The 22,371-nt window shown below is 37.1% G+C and overlaps 1 protein-coding gene across 4 annotated transcripts in view; it reads left to right on the top strand.

Annotated features, from left to right (window-relative positions):
- LOC139953001 (RUN and FYVE domain-containing protein 2-like) overlaps window positions 1-20,626 on the top strand; it is a 56,460-nt gene extending 35,834 nt beyond the window's left edge. For 2 of the 4 annotated variants that reach the window (XM_071952378.1, XM_071952379.1), the window contains exons 6-14: window positions 252-399; window positions 2,713-2,814; window positions 4,055-4,171; window positions 7,362-7,529; window positions 7,853-7,950; window positions 9,581-9,667; window positions 12,558-12,782; window positions 14,549-14,675; window positions 15,528-20,626. In XM_071952378.1, the coding sequence (XP_071808479.1) occupies window positions 252-399; window positions 2,713-2,814; window positions 4,055-4,171; window positions 7,362-7,529; window positions 7,853-7,950; window positions 9,581-9,667; window positions 12,558-12,782; window positions 14,549-14,675; window positions 15,528-15,665 (1,210 nt within the window). In that variant the 3' untranslated portion in view covers window positions 15,666-20,626. The remainder of the gene's footprint in view (window positions 1-251; window positions 400-2,712; window positions 2,815-4,054; window positions 4,172-7,361; window positions 7,530-7,852; window positions 7,951-9,580; window positions 9,668-12,557; window positions 12,783-14,548; window positions 14,676-15,527) is intronic. The other 2 variants (XM_071952381.1, XM_071952382.1) reach the window with 2 other exon arrangements.
- Window positions 20,627-22,371: the final 1,745 nt, after the last annotated feature.

Here is a 22,371-nt window from a genome sequence, read left to right on the forward strand (position 1 = left end):
CGAAAAGAGAATTATAAAGGGTTCGCCCCTGTGTTCCTTGCTGTGGCTGCTGTATGCGCCGTAGCACCTTGTAAACCCTTAATAAAAGGTGCTAAATAATTGGGTCTCAGAATTCATCACTGCAATAACCTAACTTTCTGAAAGTTTGTATATACTCAGCACCCTGAGTACCTTGTTTGGTAGATATGTGCGCTATATATGACTTCAATATTATAATAATTATCTTAACTTGACTTGGGTGTTGTTTTCAGTAGTGAGACATGTGATGTGAATCTAACTGCAGTACTAGATCAGAAGAACTACCTGGAAGAACACAACAGACACCTGACGTCACAGGTTACCGTCTTACAAAACAAGATTAAGAATCTTGAACAGTCCAGTAATCAAGCTAAGGAGGAGGTGAGTATCAACTGGGAGGGTAGCCTTTAATCAAGGCACACGCCGCGGCGGCACCCCTAGATATCACGCACAAAAAAAAACCCAGAACAAGCGGCGAAGCCGCGAAGCGATTTTAGCAACTCGTTTATCTATATAGTTATTCATATAAGCACCTTCTGTGTGTTGCCCTCAGCACGTGACTTTTTAGTGCACCACCTTGTGTGTGTGGGTCATGGGGCGTGCATGCAGCGTGTGATCTATGGTATTGCGTCTTCTTATAGGCTAACAACTCATCTTGCTCGTGCATTATGCATTACATTTCTCCCACCAGAATCTGTGGCTAAAAGTAAAGAAAATCATAAAGCCTCAAAACGAGTTGCTATAGGCACTTCGGGGCTCCGCTCTTGTTTTGTGCGTGATATTTGGGGTTGGGAGGGTTACCATGGTTACAGGAAGGTTGATAGATTGCAATTTAAATGGTTTTGCTACCTTTTGTAGATCACATTTTTGGCCATGACATGAATCGCTACTCACTTTGAAAAAAGATGAATGTAACGTAATTTACCTGTAGTCATAAATTTGTTGAGGAAAAAAAAGTGAAATCACAGACCAATGTTTTCAGGAGGCTCACGTTAATACTTTGTACATGCTAAAATAATTTTTGTCTCACTGAGATGAAAATTACTTTCATGACTCAATTCTCAAAACTACAGCACCCCAGCAATTAGTATTGTAAGGGAAGCTGGCTACCATCATTGTCTTGAAAGCGTGTGAGTTTAATTTAAATCTGTGGACGTTTGTGTTTTGTGTTGTAATAAAAGTACCCAAACCCTCTTTAGTAGATCATTGGACTCATTGGAAATATTCTTTTATTATCAATGGTGAAAACAAGCTAATCGTTAGATACATCAACCAAATGGTTTCATCTACACATGTAGATGTTACTCCAAAGCAGTCATACTTTACATGTTGTGTCTGTCCCATGCATATCTACATAAATCCATTGTACTTCAATGATACTAAATAATCAAGAATTTCTTTGTGCATGTACAGTACATGTACATGTATGTAACCAATTATCCAAACTTTTCTTTTGCTCGATGATGCATTATCGCAAAAGAATGACATGTAATTTGGAACAAAATGTATTTGACACAGCTTATCATAATACACACGTGTGCCTTTCACATATCGGATGACATGAATGATCAATCAGGGAAGTACATTTGATTCTGTAATATCCACTCTGATATTGCCTTATTACATGTATATCCCTAGGTAGTTATCTCTTAACAGAGTTTGAAATAGACAAATAGACACTCCTTCTGTAAAGAAGGTGGCTGATTATCAAATTCCAGAAGGTATTGCTGTTTTTGTTTGTTTTAAATGTTATCAAACGGGAGACTCCTAACAGAGTTTGAAATAGACACTCCTTCTGTAAAGAAGGTGGCTGATTATCAAATTCCAAAAGGTATTGCTGATTTTGTTTGTTTTAAATGTTGCCGAATGGGAGACTTTCTTATGCCTGGTAGCAGCTCTATATTTAGCATGCACACGTTCCAAGAACAAATACGTACTCAATACAGAGCGTCCATCTTTCCCTGGTTACGCGGAGTATTCCCTGCAAATAAACCAATCTTTCCATGTTCTGATGAACACATTTGACAATCTTGCTGATTGTGGAAACTGTATCCCTATTATGTGAATGTAATGTTAATATGTCCCTGATTGTTGTACAAAATCTCCCAGATTGCAAGATACAAATAATATCATCTAGCATCTGAAAGACACTGGACACTATTGGTAATTGTAAAAGACCAGTCTTCTCACTTGATATATCTCAACATCTGCATAAAATAACAAACCTGTGAAAGTTTTAGCTCATTGGTCGTCGAGGTTGCGAGATAAGTGTAATAATAAAAGAAAAACACCCTTGTCTCACGAAGTTGTGTGCTTTCAGATGCTTGATTTCGAGACCTCAAAATCTAATTCTGAGGTCTAAAAATGAAATTCGTGGAAAATTACTTTTTTCTCAAAAACTATGATACTTCAGAGGGAGCCGTTTCTCACAATGTTTTATACTATCAACAGCTCTCCATTGCTTGTTACCAAGTAAGGTTTTATGCTAATAATTATTTTGAGTAATTACCAATAGTGTCCACTTCTCCATTGCTTGTTACCAAGTAAGGTTTTATGCTAATAATTATTTTGAGTAATTACCAATAGTGTCCACTGCCTTTAAATCTGTCATGGATTTAATTTTTTTGGTAATGAACGTAGGCCTTAAGCAAGACACAAACTATTTGTTTATTTCTGTTTAATTTGTTTGTTTAGCTTGCCGTTGCCAACAATAACATCTTGTCCATTCAAGCTGAAAATGACAGACTAAGAGTGGAGAATGATTCAATGAAGAAAGAAGTCAATCGCAAACTGCAGGTAAACCAAATAGACTTGTTGTATCAAATCTGTTGTAGACCTTTTGGTTTAACAAAAAAAGAAAATAGTGTAGGACCAAGTCAGGTGCGTCATAATATTGAGCAGAGTTTAGCGATGGCAAGCGGTAGCGCTGACCAGCGCCCTCAAGGGTTGACAGCATGGATAGCGTCATTCGCTCCAACGTTGCCTCCCTTGTCGTTGTCTGTGCACTGTCAGTTTTTTCAGTTTCAATCAACTTGAGTATTCCGAAACCACGGTGTGGTGTGTTCACTAATTCCACGTCTATAACGAATAACACCACTACCCCCCCTCCACAATAGAATGAGCTGTACATTCATTCATTCATTCATTTATTCATTTCTACCATACACAAAGAAAAGTGATGTATCATGTTATAATGATTAAAGAAAAACATAAGTACAATAGGATCCTGTGTGAGGATGGAGGTCTCCAAGAAGCATCAGCTTGTCGAGTAGATTGTGTGAGGATGGAGGTCTCCAAGAAGCATCAGCTTGTCGAGTAGATTGTGTGAGGATGGAGGTCTCCAAGAAGCATCAGCTTGTCGAGTAAATTGTGTGAGGATGGATGTCTCCAAGAAGCATCAGCTTGTCGAGTAGATTGTGTGAGGATGGAGGTCTCCAAGAAGCATCAGCTTGTCGAGTAGATTGTGTGAGGATGGAGGTCTCCAAGAAGCATCAGCTTGTAGAGTAGAGACCCCACTCATACAATAACAAAACAACAATAGAACAAAATGAAAACACTATTACAACTAAGTTACAACTTAGATATTGGCATACATGTACATGTAGCTAGTACATCATTGAAAACTCGAGGTTGGAGTAAAGAAAGTCTGCTTATAAATACTTGCTCATTAATTGAGTTTTTAGTTTCCGCTTGAATAAGAATGAACTCTGTATTTTTTTCAAAGAGGTAACCAGGGAATTCCACAGCTTTGGCCCTTCATGTTTGACACTTTTTTGAGTTAGTGTGGTACGAGTATATGGATGATGAAAAAGAGCCTATGGTATAAATGCAAAAAAATATTGAATGGCCTGAAGTTTCGACCCTAGCAGAGACCTTCACGAAGGATGAAAATAACAAGGCTCTGCTAGAGTTGAAACGTTAGGCTGTGTTTAGCTTTGGTTTACACCAAAAATGAATCGAAGTGCCTTGTGAAATAGTGTGCTGCTGCGGGATTTGTGGGGTATAAGTTGATTCCGTTCTGGTATTGTTATTACAGAGTGTACGAGCAGACATGGACATTGAGAGAGAGACGTATAATACATCCCGTATTGGTTTGAATGAGCTTTATGGTGATGCTAAAGATAAACTACTGCATGAGTCCCAGATGAGAACGGTAAGTGCATCATTGGATACTCTTTACACTCTACTCTCTACCTATAGACGATGTGACCTCTGACGTCACACGAAAACCATAACATGATTCGTGCGCATACCGCCGGGCAAAACCTTTGTGTTTTGGCAGCCAGCTGGAAAGTGTATGCAATCTTATTATGACTACGCAACTCGGTGCCCGGCGAAACATGACGTATATAGTGTTTTGTCAACAGAGGGCGGTTTGAATGTAAACATAGGTCACATCGTCTATACATATTAAATAATAGGACACGTATCTACCAAGGCGCTTAGTATATACATCATAATATCGAAGTCTTCTATAGGACACGTATCTACCAAACAAGGTACATAAACTCAAGGCGCTTAGTATATACATGTACATCATAATATCAAAGTCTTTTATAGGACACGTATCTACCAAACAAGGTACCTAAACTCAAGGCGCTTAGTATATAAACTGCTCACAAAAAGTTAGGAAACTTTTTTCAATCAAGTATATTTGTATCAACTATTACTCTGTCTGTATTAAGTTATATATCAATGCAAAGCTGGGGTGTTCCTCTTTAAAATGATACTACGTTTGCAATGATGACATGTTGGTGAAATCGGCTACATGAATGACAATGAGGCAAAGTCACAAATCAAATGTGCCACAATCACCGTATCTGACTAAACAGTCAATAGGTAATGATCAATAATCAAACTGGTCAAGCTTCAGAACCATGAATGGTTTACACAAAGATATGTACCAGTGAGAACAACACACACATTTACCCCCCCCCCCCAACACTTGTAAAACACTTGTTTGGGTATTTGTAAGACTAGTTACTGAACTTCTTGTCTCAATATAAAGTGGATTAGGATCAGTAAGTTGCCTTGCTCGCTTGAATTACAGTGCGAATTGTTTGTTGATACAGTAACACAAAATTGCCAATTTTGCCACATTTGACTTGTGACTCTGTCTCTTTCTCACTCGTGTGGTCAAGTCCAGCAACATGTCATCATTGCAAATGTGGTATCATTTTAAAGAAGAACACTTCAGCTTTGCATTGATATTTATCTTAATACAAAGAGAGTCATAAATAATACAAATATACTTGATAGAAAAAAGTTTCCTAACTTCTTGTGAGCAGTTTACATCATAATATCAAAGTCTTCTACAGGACACGTATCTACCAAACAAGGTACATAAACTCAAGGCGCTTAGTATATACATCATACATGTAATATAGAAGTCTTCTATAGGACACGTATCTACCAAACAAGGTACATAAACTCAAGGCGCTTAGTATAAACATCATATTATCAAGTCTTGTATAGGACACGTATCTACCAAACAAGGTACATAAACTCAAGGCGCTTAGTATAAACATCACAATATCGAAGTCTTCTATAGGACACGTATCTACCAAACAAGGTACATGAACTCAAGGCGCTTAGTATATACATCATATTATCAAGTCTTGTATAGGACACGTATCTACCAAACAAGGTACATAAACTCAAGGCGCTTAGTATAAACATCATATTATCAAGTCTTGTATAGGACACGTATCTACCAAACAAGGTACATGAACTCAAGGCGCTTAGTATATACATCATATTATCAAGTCTTCTATAGGACACGTATCTACCAAACAAGGTACATAAACTCAAGGCGCTTAGTATATACATCATAATATCGAAGTCTTCTATAGGACACGTATCTACCAAACAAGGTACATGAACTCAAGGCGCTTAGTATATACATGTACATCATAATATCAAAGTCTTTTATAGGACACGTATCTACCAAACAAGGTACATGAACTCAAGGCGCTTAGTATATACATGTACATCATATTATCAAGTCTTCTATAGGACACGTATCTACCAAACAAGGTACATGAACTCAAGGCGCTTAGTATAAACATCATATTATAAAGTCTTGTATAGGACACGTATTTACCAAACAAGGTACATGAACTCAAGGCGCTTAGTATATACATGTACATCATAATATCAAAGTCTTTTATAGGACACGTATCTACCAAACAAGGTACATGAACTCAAGGCGCTTAGTATATACATGTACATCATATTATCAAGTCTTCTATAGGACACGTATCTACCAAACAAGGTACATAAACTCAAGGCGCTTAGTATATACATCATACAGAAAGATTGGTTTTTGAAGTTAGGAATTCTGAGATCAAGGTACATGTACAATGTATGTAGCTCTTATAAGGGTTTACAAGGTGCTACCGCGCATGCAGCAGCCACACCAAGGAACACCAGGGCAAACCCCTTTTCTTTTTGTTAAAGGAACACGTTGCCTTGGATCGGTCGAGTTGGTCTCTGAAAAGCGTTTGTAACCGTTTTTTATAAAATGCATATGGGTAGAAAGATGTTGTAAAAGTAGAATACAATGATCCACACAAACATGCCTCGAAATTGCGTGGTTTTCCTTTTACCTCGTCGACTAACACGTCGGCCATTTATGGGGGTCAAAATTTTGATTCCCATAAATGGCCGACCATGTTAGTTCGCAAAGTAAAAGGAAAACCATGCAATTTCGAGGCAAACTTGTGTGGATCATTGTATTCTACTTTTAAAACATCTTTCCAACCATATGCATTTTATAAAAAACGGTTACAAACGCTTTTGTTTTGACCAACTCGTCCGATCCAAGGCAACGTGTTCCTTTAAGTGCACTGGGTTCTTTTACATGGGTTACACAACACATGTGACCAACGGCTTTACATCCCATCTGAAAGACGAAGCAATGGTTAAGTTTCTTGCTTAAGGACACAAGTGTCAAGACTGGGACTCGAACTCACGACCCTTGCAATTCTAGAGCAGTGTCTTACCAACTAAACTACCAAGATTGCCCGGTAGCTAGAGGCAGTTCAAATCCTTTGTTTGACAGAGGGTACCAAGGATATAATAGATGTTTAATTTACATTGGGGATAAAGAATATTAATTTTGTATAGGGTTTGTTTTTGGTACTCTTTTGGTGCAGAGAACGATGCACCAGAACTGCATCCAAACAGGTTGGTGTACATGTACACCTAAGTTGGGTGAGGGTACGGGTGGCCATTAATTCTGTATTCAATGCATAAAGATGTGGTGATCAAGACAAAGCCACAACGCTAGCCACTAACTTGGATTTTGCTTTAATAAATGCAATTTTCTTTTAATCAATCAGGATGCAGAGCAGGAGTTGAAGCTTCAAGTGAGTCTAAAGGAAGAGATGGAGATGGCGATGAGATTACTAGAGAAAGACATCCATGAGAAACAAGATACAGTCATCTCACTACGCAAACAACTAGAAGATATCAAAACCATTAATATTGACTTGTATAATAGACTACAGGTAAGGAAACTAGTAGGTAATGAGATTACTAGAAAAACATCCCGATTGACCATCTATTATCGTTGCGGTACCCACTGCTAAAACATAGGACTCGACCTGCCTCTAGTTACCGGGCAATATCGGAGCCTATGTAGTTGGTAAGACACTTCTCTAGAATTACATGGGCTGTGGGTTCGAATCCCAGCCGAGTAATATGCCTATGATTTTTTTTCACAGAACTTGGGAAAGTACTGAGTATACAGTGCTAACACACAACGGTGTATGGGTAAAAACCAAATTTAATATAATTTGTAATGAGTTTTGTATATCCTGTTCTACCCAAGTCAAGCAACAGTTCACTTCAATACAAGTCAGAGCTTGTTGGGAAACTGGAAGAGAAGAATGAACAAATGACTGCTGCAATGGTCCAGATGGAAGAAAGGTTAGTAAATTCATATGTCTAACTCAGTACCCGGTACGTCCACACAGCTCTGTGTTGTAGTCACTGTATGGACATTTCTTTGTTCTGTGCACTTAAAGGGTCTGTACATGACTCTAAATTAATGGCAAGAAAAACTTATTTGGTAGAAGTAGAGCAGTTTTGGATAGTGTAATGCATTTTGAAAAACATTTCACTTCAAAGTACTACGGTTATGGAAAATATATCACTATTTGTACTGAAAAATGTTTGTCCTGAAAAATAAGAAGCGTTACCGTGGTAACACTTCTCAGATTGTGTATTCATAGACCTTATGCACATGACGTCATTTCAGTAGGGCGCTCTCACCTAGAGGTCAAAAGGAGGTTGTTCATTGGCCAATCCTGTGCGCCGCGCGTACAAATCTGTGCGTTTCGATTGTTTCGTCACCGTTTTTCCACTAAGATGGCGCTGGATGACGTTAATGCATAAGGTCTATATTGGGATTATTCTTCCTGCGTGAACATATTCACTCAGGAGTTTCAGCGCAGTCACTGTGTAGATATTTGTTTGTTCTGTCCTTATATTCAGTAAAATCACTTCTGTAACTTTGATACGTATGTTCATTCAATATTGTGTTTTGTAGTATTTGTATTGTGATTTTATTTTGACTGCATGCTATTGTTCATCTTGACTTCATTTGTTACAAGAGTTACATACTGTCCATAAATGTACAACTTTTCAAAATATTTGTCAGTATAAATAAATCTGAAATTTCAAGCTGGTACAATTAATTAAAGGGTATATGTACTTTTTCCTAAACCCTAAAAAAAAAACCACAATGTCCACAGATTTACTTTAAACTTACACAGTTTGAAGATTATGGTAGTAGAAAGCTTCACTTGAAATTTTACTTACTGAGGTAGTTTTTGAGAAATGAGTAAAAGGAATAATTTTCGTCTCAGTTTTTAGCATGTAAAAACGTATTATCCAGTTAAGCTATGGTTATGCTATGGTTTTGGTATAATATCATAACTGAGTAAGGGGATTTTACATGCTAAAATCATTTTTGTCTCATGAGACCAAAATGATTCTGTGACTTGTTTTACTCATTTCTCAAGAAAACTACACAACTGCACAAATGTGTGTGCTTTCAGATGCCTTATAATTAAATGGCTTCAGGCCTGAAGTCTTCTAATATTTGAATGAGAAATTACCCCTTTCTAAAAATTACGTTACTTCAGAGGGAGCCTTTTCTCACAATGTTGACTCCCATCAACAGCTCTAAATTGCTTGTTAACAAGTAAATGTTTATGTTAACAATTGTTTTGAGTAAATACCAATAGTGTCCAGTGCCTTTAAAAGTATAATCCTGTTTTGTATCAAGTGTTCTCAGTTAATGTCATCTATTCTTCAAGTTATTCTTCGAAATTTTATTTTTAAGAATGCTTCTACATATCAATCTTGACATGCCTTGCTCTCCTTGCCTGCTGTGAAACATTCCCATATTTTTCAGAAACTCACGTTTTTGTTTCCTCTTGATTTTTTTGTTCATACCTGCATAATGTCCTGCCCCTGTGCTTGTGTGGCAATTGATGTATGGCTCACTCCCTGGTGGCGCACTTTTATGATCACGTGATCCGCATGCTCACAGATTGAAGAAGGCAGAGAAAGACAAACAGGCAGCTGAGGAAACCTCACGCAAATTGGGACAGCAAATAGCGGAGAGGGATGCCAAGCGGTAAGACATTGATACATTTGTGTGCCACCACATGCAGGATCCTGTCTCCCTAGAACCCCATGTCGCTGTTTCATGTCTGTAACCAACGTTGAACCATTGTGTAGTTTTGTTTTCAGAAGTGATTTTTCAGTGGTTATTTTTAATGTTGCCTTAACTTATGAAGTCGGGTTCTCTCACCAATCAGCCCTGCGAAAATATTTGTTGGCAAAGGGGTGCTGAGTTTATCAAAGACAATTAGCATGGGCGAAGCCATTATGGCATCTGGTCCCGGCCCTCTTAAGGGCCCCGGAAGCTTTTGGTTCCTAGATGGTCTGCAATCAGAGACACTGATTGGCCGTACATGTTATAGAGGACCTAGACCACTCAACTTACATTGTCGTGATCGGTAGAGATACGACATTGTCTGACATTGTGGACCTTCCAAACTGGCGTCACGTTGTGCATGGAACGCTAAATGATGATGATGATTGGCACATAAATGTCCCTTTTTAGGAGCAGTATTACAATTAGTATAATTTGTATTAAAACGATTACTTCACAATCACTTATTTTACCAAAGTGAAGCTGGGTGAAATGTGAAATGTGAAATGCAAAGCCAGATTTCAGTGATTGAGTAGGCAGATATTCTTTAACAGTTTTAAGGCATGGGCTGAGGAACTCGTAAGCTTTCAAGTCCAATAGATGCTGTGTCGTGCAATCTGAGCCACTACTTGGCACATAGTATCTCTTTTTGGGGGTCAGATATTATTAATCTTGTTTTTCAAAATAATAACCCCGTAATAATTATGAAATAGATACAAACAAAAACTTTGTTCATAGTCTAGGCCATATAAAACGAAGTTACAACAAGTAAAAAATATTACATTAAAATAATTCCTAACACAATTCATATAGTAGGTAAGTAAATTAATTTAGACCATACATATTTATAAAAGTAACAAAGATATTTATATATTTCACAATTAGAAAATAATAGTATTCATGCTGTGTACATAAACTATTGAAAAATATTAATAACAAAACCTAATAAATGAAATTGCTTTTACAATGCAGAGTGAAAACGGGAAACACCTTGAGTGATAAGCCCACTGCGTGAATCATGCAACACACAAGCAAAATCAACAAACAACTCAGAAATAAGCTAATTACTAGAATCGTGGTTAAAATTTCAAAAGATATCCAAGGCTCATTATTTATGTACAATTATTGTCCTTTTCATTGCTATTAATCATTGAATAACAGAAAATGTTGATTCAGAAGTGGTGAGTCCCTAGGGAACAATAACTGCTCATGGTAATTTTTGATGGCAATTTTATGTTGTAAGGATGAACAAATTAATGTGTGAAGAGTTTTTCCTCGCATCAAATGAACATTTGATTGAAGCTAAATAGTTTGTCAATGGCAATCCTTCATACAGATCATGATTAATTTGTCAAATGTTGATGTCGATACCATTATTTAGCCTTTAGAAAAATCTTCTTTCATGATCATGATACTTGAATCTCATGACTTGGCAGTTAAAGGAACACGTTGCCTTGGATCGGACGAGTTGGTCTATAAAAAGCGTTTGAAACCGTTTGTTATGAAATGTATATGGTTAGAAAGATGTTTTAAAAGTAGAACATACTGATCCACACAAGTATCACTCGAAATTGCATGGTTTTCCTTTTACGTCGTGAACTATCACGGTCGGACCATTTATGGGAGTCAAAATTTTGACTCCCATAAATGGCCGACCGTGTTAGTCGACAGGGTGAAAAGAAAACCACGCAATTTCGAGGCATATTTGTGTAGGTCATCGTATTCTACTTTTACAATACCTTTCTAACCATATGCATTTTATAACAAACGGTTACAGAACGATTTTCAAAGACCAACTCGACCGATCCAAGGCAACGTGTTCCTTTAATCAGTATGAGCATTTTATGTTAGCGGCCAATTTCATTGAGCTTGTTAAAGCAGAAAATACAATTAAAAATTCTGCTTAGCAAAACTAAACAGGATACCAGCCACAGATAGTACATTTGAGATGATATTTTGGTTGGTAACCTTATACTGGTAAGCATAATTATTTTGCGCCTAGCTACTTTTTGTGCTAAGCAGCTCTATGAAGTTGAGCCCAGGTCAAAGCCTGTAAAACTATTCCTTGCTCACAGTGTTTTCACTTTTTTATCTGCAATGTAAAAGCCATATCATATACCAACAGGCAGGGCCAGCCAGCTGGCTGACCAACCAGGCACACATAAAAAAGCACACACAAACAATGGGCCTACAGTATCACAGTCGTGATAATGCTGGTTTTCCGGGCACAGCTTGGTGTCAAATATGATTTTTCTAGTTTGTAAAAAATATGAAATGTTACACGCATTTTCCTAGATTTCCATTATTGTACGGGTGAGCTTATGAAACTAACAGTACTAACAGTACTGGTGCTTTAGTATACTCAAGCAGCCCATCCAACAATGTCGGGGTGCTGCACCAACATCTCTGGCCAACTCAATAACAATATGTACATACTTGGTGAATAACTACCAGTTCAGACAGGCGCTCCAGAATCAAGCCGAACCAAATTCTGAATTAAGGATGTGACAAGTTTGACGTCTGAAACAGTTATAGGAGCGACTCGAAGCGCAAGAAGCCGAATGGTTGACTTGAGCGCCATGGTTTCAGACGTTGATCTTGTCATGAGCCGAGCCAATGTAAATGTTATTTTAAGTTCACCTGTCTGAAACCACAATTTATTTGGGTCGACCTAGAGTCGCTCCTAATCTATTTGGTTCGGTGCGACTCTGCCGCGCCTGTCTGAAACGGGTGTAAGACCATTTGAGCCTTAGAAATCTTGTCCATGCACATACTTACTATGTTGATATTTCTTGTTTCGTTTATGTAGTGCGGCAATTGAAACAGACCTAAAGATAGAGCGTGAATGGCGTTCATCTCTCCAGAAAGATCTTGCTAAGGAGACTGAATTAATCAATCAGCTCAAGGCAGAGATGCTTGACGCTAAGAAACTTCAGGGAGAGTTAACGGCACTCACTGACAAACATGAGAGGCTCAGAGACGAATGCGTAGGACAAGAACAAGCGCTCTCTGAGATGGGAGATAAACTTAGCGAGTAAGTTAGTAGTAAATTTAGATTAAAGGCAGGGGACACTATTGGTAATTACTCCAAATAATGTTTAACATGAAACCTTACTTGGTAACAAGCAATGGAGAGCTGTGGATAGTACAAACATTGTGAGAAACGGCTCCCTCTGAAGTAACGTAGTTTTCAAGAAAGAAGTAATTTTCAATAATTTGATTTCGAGACCTCAGAATTCGATTTTGAGGTCCCGAAATGTAGCATCTGAAACGGACAAATTCGTGTGACAAGGGTGTTTTTTCTTCCATTATTAATCTCGCAACTTCGACAACCAATTAAGTTCAAATTTTCACAGGTTTTTTATTTTAAATGTATGTGGAGATACACTAAGTGAGAAGAATGGTCTTTGACAATTACCAATAGTGTCCAGAGTCTTTAATTGGTGTAAACATTGAACTCAAATTAGGTTTACTAATTTTCATATTTTCAGTGCAAGTTTAAGCTAAGCCTGTTTTATACAATACATGAATTCCGAAAGCGAAGTGAATTTCCTTGCGTCAACTGGAAAACAGCGCGTACCAGATTGTTGGCATCACAAAATTCAGTCCTTGAATTTGGCACTGGATTGCCGGCCCAGGCAAGCAATTAGATTCATGACCTGAAAAGTGCGACAGTCTTGTGTTTTTCAGTTGAATAAGTAAGACCACACTGTTTAATATCTTTAACAGAAAGTGTTGATTTTGAGTTTTGTTTTACAATTCTTTTTGAGTATCAAATTAAACTAACCCCTAAGCCAAATGAGAGAACACTTCTCTTAGTTTTGGTTCGAATAACGAAAGCTTTCTCATGAAGATTTTGGTCTTGTCAAATAAGTTCTGGTGCTGTAATTATTTTGAGCTACAAGCCCTTTTGTCTTGTGGTATTTTACCCCAAATTCGAGCCATGACGTTTCTTCGCATTCGCTGTTTGCATGTAGTATGAACAGGGTTTAACATCTTCTGCTATGCAAGATTTGTGCTGCTTCTGTAATATGACAAGGGTGTGATAATCAAGCCATTGTCAAATTATACATAGTGTAACTTGGAAGGTTACTGGTTTGATTCCAACCGGAGGCATTCACAAAGCACTGATAATGTAGTGCTTTACTATCTATATTAGTCATGGACAATATGGAAAGGTTTGAGGTAACACCATGTAATGACTAACTCTAATGAGTTGGGGTGGTTCTGAAAAGAACTGTTGGTTTCAACTTAACGTTTCGATCAGTATGCTCTGAAACCAACAGTTCTTTTCAGAACCACCCCATCTCATTAGAAATAGTCATTACATGGTGTTACCGTAAACCTTTCCATATCGTACTTCCACCATGCAAAGTTTTAAATCCTACTTAGTCAGGGACAAACTAAACTGTATTACATGGATTGCCTCGCTTCTAACATTGTATATTCAGATAATAAAATGCTTTTCAATTACCAATAAAAAGTACTTAAGAAAAGCCATTTAATGAAAATCTTTTGACAGTTTCCATCAACCTAACCATTTGAATTGCAGCCTTTGAATTGCAGCCTTTCAGAAACAGATGACAGGGTGAATAAAATTGGTCAAAAGACTGGTGTCTGTTGGCTAGCTTTGTGGATTTGTGAAATCATGAATATACTTTTGTCATCACACAGTCTGTTTTAAACATCAGAAGTACAACTCTATGTTTTTGTTGAATCTTGAGGTTTTTGTATAAGTGTAATCTCCTAAGAAAACTTTAATACAACAAGAATCTATTTGGTTTTTTGTTTATTTCTCAGGTCAAGATTGAAAATGGATAACATGCAAGAAGTTGTGCAATCTTTGGACAAGAGGGTGTGGGCAGACGATAAGGAAATTACTCACTGTATGCAATGTGAGAAAGTCTTTTCAGTTGCAAGAAGAAAGGTAAGTTGGAATGGAACAGTAGTAACGTTTGCTGTGACCAGCTTGTTATTTTATAGATAATAGCAATATCGCTTCTTGCTATCTTTTCACAGTGTAGCTGTGTACAATGTTTCACAAACATTTTTAAGATCAGCAGACTTTCTCAGCAAACTTTCATACACATTTATAAATGAGCTGTACATTTATCTATATTAATACATACAACAGTAGGAGTCTGTCAGATCTGTTGGGACTTCCAGTGGGCGTACAGTTTAAAAAAAATAAAAAAATGTGTGCGTATGTATTCCTCACAATCGTGTGGTACCAAATGCAGATCAGGGCCCAATTTCATAGAGCTGCTTAAGCAAAACATTCTTGCTTCGTAAAATCAGACTACTGGCTAAGACTCCACTCAATTGTGTATGCTATATAAACAACAGCTTAATACCAGTCACAAACAATGTATGTGGCATGAAATTTTTGCCAGTAACATGTGTAAAATAAGCGACCTTTTTTCATGCTTAAGCGAATTTTTTGCTTAAGCAGCTCTATGAAATTGGCCCCAGAAGATGCCACAAGTGTAAATTATGTAAAACGTTTTTTAATAAGTGAGTCATACATTTGTATAAAGTTTGGCGGTAAGCAGAGCCATGAAATTGGGCAAAGGTTTTTGTGTCACATGTTAATACACCCCCACATGACCAGTCTTTGACCAATCAAGAGTGCATAAACTCTATGGGGTGTTTATTAATATGCTTTCAAGAAAGCCTCTGCTAGGGTCGAAACGCTTTGCCATCACCTGTTTTTTGCGACATGCATTATTTTCTGATGTACGATGTGATTTATTATTACATTTTGTGTTCTTGTTCTCAGCATCATTGTCGTAACTGTGGAGGAATCTTCTGTAATGCCTGCTCAGAGAGCGTCATGCCGCTACCGGCCTTTGCCAAACCGGTACGCTGCTGTGACCGGTGCCATACACAACTCCTTCAACGATACTCGGTATCATAAGGTATTGTTTCGCTATGACGGTGCTCATGATGTAGTTTGTTGACACAACATTGCAATGTTATTCGACGAGGATTAAGTTGAAAACTTCTCATTAAGACTATGATGAATATGATATGCCAGGGCTGTATTTCACAAAGCACTAAGATTCTTAAGATGAGATTGTCTGTGAGATGTGTCCAATCCTAGCCAAACGTTTTAAGAGTGGATGATTGAGTCGAAAGACGAAGAGACAATAGTCTTTTATAACCTCACATCACTTAGCAGTTAAAGACATTATACACTTTCGGTACAGAAAAAAAAAATCACAGGTCTACAAATAATTTACAGGGTTTACAGAAGGTAATGGTGAAAGACTTCTCTTGAAACATTATTCCATGAAATGCTTTACTTTTTGAGAAAACATTAAAACAATATCAATTCTTGACAGCAAGAACTACGGATTTATTTTAAACACATGTCATGACACGATGAAACGCGGGGAAACAAGAGTGGGTTTTCCCGTTATTTTCTCCCAACTCCGATGACCGATTGAGCCTAAATTTTCACAGGTTTCTTATTTTATATATAAGTTGTGGTACACGAAGTGTGGGACTTGGACAATACTGTTTACCAAAAGTGTATAATGGCTTTAAGAGCAATCTTAGCTCTTTGTGAGTGAAATCAGCACTGGGGTGGATTTCACAAAGAGTTAGGACTAGTCGTAACTTAGGACAAGTCCTAGTTTAGGAGATAGGAAAAACTTAAGACTAGTCCTAAGTTAGGACTAGTAACTCCTCCTAACTCAAGATAAGACTTAACTCTTTGTGAAATCCACACCAGGTCTGATGCTAGGAAAGTTGGTCAGTCTTTGCAGTTCTGAGATTAACAATATTCAAGCCTAGCCTGTAATTGGTGCCCTAAAGACATCACTGGATCAATAGAGTAGGGTGCCATCACACACAGGTCAAAAGGTCGTTGTTACATGTAAGCAGCCTGCCTACTGCGGTGCACCATGTGTACTTGTTATACATGTACCTCAGTAACAAACTGTGAAGTTTGATTGGTCGAGAATCAATAACGTGCCATGCAACAAGTGCGCATGTACCACGGCTGCACAGCCAGCGGGTAATCATGAGTGATGTTAACCGGTGTACATCACCTTGATCTTTCCCAGCATTGTTCGATTTCCAGCGCTTAGTACGAAACGGCCGCGGATTCGAGGGAACAGTGAATAATGGTTTCTTGTATGACTGCTCGTCTGCTATTAAACTTTGCATACTCGTCGTAATTAATGTTTGAAGATGATAACAGAACTTTGAGAAGAGGAATAATCATGTTACCAAGGTATAACAAAACAATTGTTGCACGCTGTGATTTGGGTTACATGGGTTTTGTACACATGACCCAAGTAGTTTAATGTACACATATAACCACTTGGTGAAAAGGATGTACATGTATACTTTCCATGTTTTTGTGGCAAAACTCTGAAATTCTCGAAAAGATCTTTCCCGCAATGGGTCCATTGTTCAACTCTGATGTTGAGTATTCTATGATTCTCTACCAAAGCAGCTAGTGCTGCAGAACATTTCCATCTGAATATATCTCTTGTACAGTTGCTTTACAAGTAAGATTTGTGTGGGAAAGTTAGAGTGGATTGGATGAGTCTTAGCCCAGACGATATGCATCTGCATTAAGTAATGAATGATTGTTGGAGATTACTTAAATGAAATAAATCAATATTTATGTTGTGTGTACTGTGACTAATCCATTGTGATGCGCTGAATTGAATTGTATATATAATGTAACCTGTAATGTGTATATGTGGAAACATAGTGTCACATTCCAGTTTGTTGTATGTGGTTTGTAAATGCACACGTAAATATCCATGGTGTACTGTATCGGACTTATCATGTAGATAATGCTACCAATTGTAATTTGCTTCCATTAATGCCACATTTGCCTTTGGAAATTTAAGAAAACAAATAGACAATAAGGATGTTATTTTGTGCCTACCTTGATGATCAGTAGTGGTTTTATTTGTCAGAGTTTAATGTTTGTTTATTTGCTGCCAGTATTTGATTTCATCAGGGTGTTATTTTTTGTGCACAGTCACTATCATGGATACACTTTTTTTTTTTTACAAAACAGACACCAAAACGAACCACAGATAAAAATTGAGTAACTCTTTGCAGATGTTGTATTCGTCAAACTTGAGCACTTTATATTCATCATTGAAACAGCGATTGTTAACTCATAACATAGAGAGAGATAACTACTACATCAGTGTTTTGTCTTAACTTGTTCAAAAATTGAAATGAACACACACACAAAATAATGTGCACACAGTCTTGTTTTACCACGTTAGAGGACGCCTAATGTACTTTCTGTTTGTTCCTGTATTGAAGCAATCCCTTTTGGTTTTTTCACACAAATGACTATGTGAGGACCCATGTAAACAAAGAACCGACTAGTGAGGACCTATTGTCCCTACTGTTAAATGTCCTCTGAGGGTAGGCCATACAAACCCATTTGAACATGAGACGTTCCAATAATCACTTAAAACCTACAGCCACATGTAAGTTGCCATTTTTAGCGTTTAGATCTATCGTCAGAACTAGACTTTGTTAAAATGATGAATTGCTGATTGTTGATTTTCTTGATAGACCTTTCATTATTCAATATTCCTGGAAGGGGCTTGCCATTTTAAGTTTTGAAACTAGGAACAGATCATGAAATTTTGTTGTTATTTGCTTGATTTTTGGACTCCAGAAGACTTCAAAGATGGATGTGTTTCGTTCTTAAATTTTGCAGTTGGTAATATGTATACGTGTACCGGTAGTACTGTCCACTGTCCAAGGTGATATGTAATGACTTGCCAATATGCTACAACAATATGCAAGTGTTTAATATGCCATGATTAGTCATCTGCTAATGGGTGACTGTTGAATGAGGTGTATATATAGTAAACATGTATAATGGTATCAAAAAGCAAAAAGCAAGTAAAAAAAAATTAAAAACTCATCTGAACAAAAATCACAATCCCAGAGAAAATAACACAATAAAGAGAAAACAATAAATTAAATATGAAGTAAAAACAAGACATTTACTGTTACTGTGTACTCAAGGGTGTTTTTATTTTAATATTTTAACAAAACGCACGAAACATGTACAGCATCAAACTACGCTTCTGATAACCTGTGTACAAAATGTATAAAAAGATGAAAATCAGAGACTTTAATTTTATTAAATAATTTATAAGTAATAAAAGTGTATGTGAATGTAGGCAGTAGTGACTGTAGTGTTGTAGCCTATGAGTAACACTGGTGTTCTATTACTGTGTTATTTTGGTAAGAATCACAAAACCTTGTAATTGCGATATTTATTTCCAACAGTATTTGTAGTTAATGGTTATAGATTAGTAGTTTAATATCTACACATTAGTATTATCTAACTCCTTGGGCTACTTCATGGAAAAGTTTGGTATCAAACCTGTTGATAAGAATCGACTTGGTTGATCAAAATTAAAACCAATTATTGATGTTTAGGTGACACTATTGGTAATTAAAAAATGGTTTGTATACAACTTACTTGGTAACGAGCAATTGAGAGCTGTTGATTGTATAACACATTGTAAGAAACAATGTTACTACAATGGGAGCCTCTGAAGTAACTTAGTTTTGAGAAAGAGGTATGTTCTCACTCAAATATTCACTCACTCACTTAATATTAAATATTAAATATTAAAGGCTTGAAGCCTTTTATTTTGCATCTGAAAGCACACAAAGTGCAACAAGGGTGTTTTTCTTTCATTATTTTCTTGCAACTTCGAAAGACCAATTGGGCCAACATTTTCACAGGTTCGTTATTTCATGCACATGATGGGATACACCAAGTGAAAACACTGGTCTTTGACAAATTACCAAAGGTGTGTTTAATAATAGGTCAATATGGAACGCAATTAGATGTACGGCTAAAAATTGAAAGGGACAAGACAATGTCAGAGCATTGTGAGAGACAGTTGAAACAAGTGCCCCTTCCCATCAGTGAGTACCTCAATCGATTGATTTCTGGTGTCTTTGGATCTCTTCTGCACATGACTGTCATTTAGCTTTTTGTATTAATGATTTGTCAGCTAGTTCTAAATTAAGGTTGCAATTAATTGAGAAATTCTATTTTTATTTGGTTATACGTTGGTTTTAGGAGAGTCCAGTTACTGTTCCCATGGTTACTGTGGATTAAAGATGGTGGTCTCTTTCACATCTAAATTAAAATAGTGGTATTGTCAACACTCCTTAAATTCCATCAAAGTAAAAACCAAGATGTACCATCCAACTTGATGAGAACTTGAGATTATTTACTGCTGGATGATGTCATTATAAACACAAGATGACAAGATGTTGTTTTCCTGACATAGCTTTTTCTTTGGTTCTCAACATTTTCAGTAGTTACCATCCAATAATTAATTATGCCAAAAAATTGTGAACGGCCTGACGTTTCGAACCTTTTTGCAACATCTAATTATATTTTCTCAATAAAGAATTATCTTTGAAAGTCTACATTCGACGTTCAGGATGTCGTCCATTCCGAGATAATTTATTTTGTTTTGAGATGTCAACAACTTGAAACTCTCTTGATGTCAACATCCTAAGATAAAATATATCTGGAAATCGTCATCCTTTGTTTATAATGTCGACATTCGGAGCTCCGGATGTCGACACTTCCACGACATCCTAAGATAAACAATTTCGTCATCATGTTACGTTTATGACGTCATCATCCTGAACTAAAATATCTCAGGATGTCATTACGTTGGATGGCACTTTCATTGCCCTTATTAAAGTAGTCTCCAATTTGTAAAGATTGGTTCCAGTTTATTGTCACGGTGCTGGAGGTTAAACACTTGTATTCTTAAAAAGACTTCCAGAGCGGGCTTTCGTGTATAAATTTTGGTTTAAAAAATAAACGCCTTGTGTATTATTATTTTAAATTATGTCATTTATGGTTGTGTTGTTTTATTATATATGTATGATATTTTATAACAAAGTGATTTCATGTCATAAGGGATTGGGTTGGAAGTGGCATTGTTGGAATGAACCACTTGTTGTATATTGTGTAGAGTCGTCTTTTAGTCAGCAAACTTAAGTCCGTTAGTTCCAGGTGAACAGTAGAAAGATAGTTCTTTGACATTATGGGGTTTGAACTTTTCAGGTTTTGGGTATAAATACACGTGTGCCAAGTTTCATGCCGTTACCACAAAGTTACCACAAAGTTACCACAAAGTTACCACAAAGTTACCACAAAGTTACCATCCATATGTTAGCGTCAGTGAGGTATTGACGGTTTACCTTGTGCACACGTGGTAATTTTTCCCCCAAATTTAAATGAACGGTGCAAAGAGTTAGACCTGTTGGTGTCCGTTAGGCCTGCGCCAAACGCCGCACTTTTGCCGTGTCGAACTCAAAAGATTTTCCAATGACAGAAGTAAGGCAATTAAAACGAATTGGTGACAAACGGCGGATTTGGTAAAATATTTTACCGCGCTTACTTAAAGACATTCGAAATGGCGACGCATGAGCAAATTTATAAACATTTTATGCTTCATGATGACAAATCGAGTTTTGTCCTTTGTTGTCCTTTGTTATTTTGGTGAGTGGCGTTCATCCTCTTCTGTTTTACGAGTGTCAAACATGTTGCAAATAGAATAGTTTAGGTGAAATCTACAGAATTATGTTTGTTCCAGCAGTCGGAAGTTGCTTCCCATTCCATCTTGGACTACTCCCAGCTATGGTCGTGGAAAAAGTTCACATTATTAGAAAATATTTTTAAAAAGCTTTGGGCATGCCAAAATTACAAGAGCGCGACGTTAGAACACGCAAAGGTACGAAGTGTCCTGACACTTGTAGCACGGCTGTGCTACTATTTTGTCGAATGTGAATCAAAAGTGTGTGGCCATGCTAAAAGCTTCGCTCTTTTGTCGAATTTAATTCATTTTTTTATTGAGTTCAGACCGTACTTCATACTGGTACATTTCGGCTGACTACTGAGAGGCGCCCAATTTGGGCTACTACGAGTAGACCTATTATTATACGAGTATCGAGTCCTATAATGATTCCCTCTTTTCACGTCAGTTCTTTGTTTACAAATTAAGCTCAAATTTTCCGAGCGAGACGATCAGTTTCCCACGAGACAAACTTTGTATAGGCCTACGTCATGTTGTTTGCAATAATTACCGGCTTACTGTAGTGCCTGATTCGAGTAAATATAAATAACGCACCAAAAACAAATAGTGGTCACTAGGATAAAAAACCCATATACAAAAAATTGTGCCCTTCAGTTTGGGTATTTTGTGACCGTTTGTTTCCTGCTGTTCACGTCAGTTCTCTGTTTACAAATTAAGCTCAAATTTTTCCGAGCAAAACGATTAGTTTTTACGATTCAAACGGTGTACATGCCTTCATCTTGTTTGCAATAATTACCGGCATATCGCAGTGCCTGATTTTCATTCGAATAAATATAAATAACACACCAAAAACAAATAGTAGGTCACTGTGGATTATGGATAGGAAAACCCATATAACATATATTTTACCCTCCAAATTGGGTATTTTGTTTCAGTTGTTTCCTTCTGTTCGCGCCAGTTCTTTGTGTTTACAAATTAAGCTCAAATTTTCGGAGCGAGACGAGACTTTTGTACACGTCATTTTTGTTTGCATATAAACATTCGGTT

This window comes from Asterias amurensis, chromosome 21 (assembly GCF_032118995.1).
Source record: "Asterias amurensis chromosome 21, ASM3211899v1".
NCBI lineage: Eukaryota > Metazoa > Echinodermata > Asteroidea > Forcipulatida > Asteriidae > Asterias > Asterias amurensis.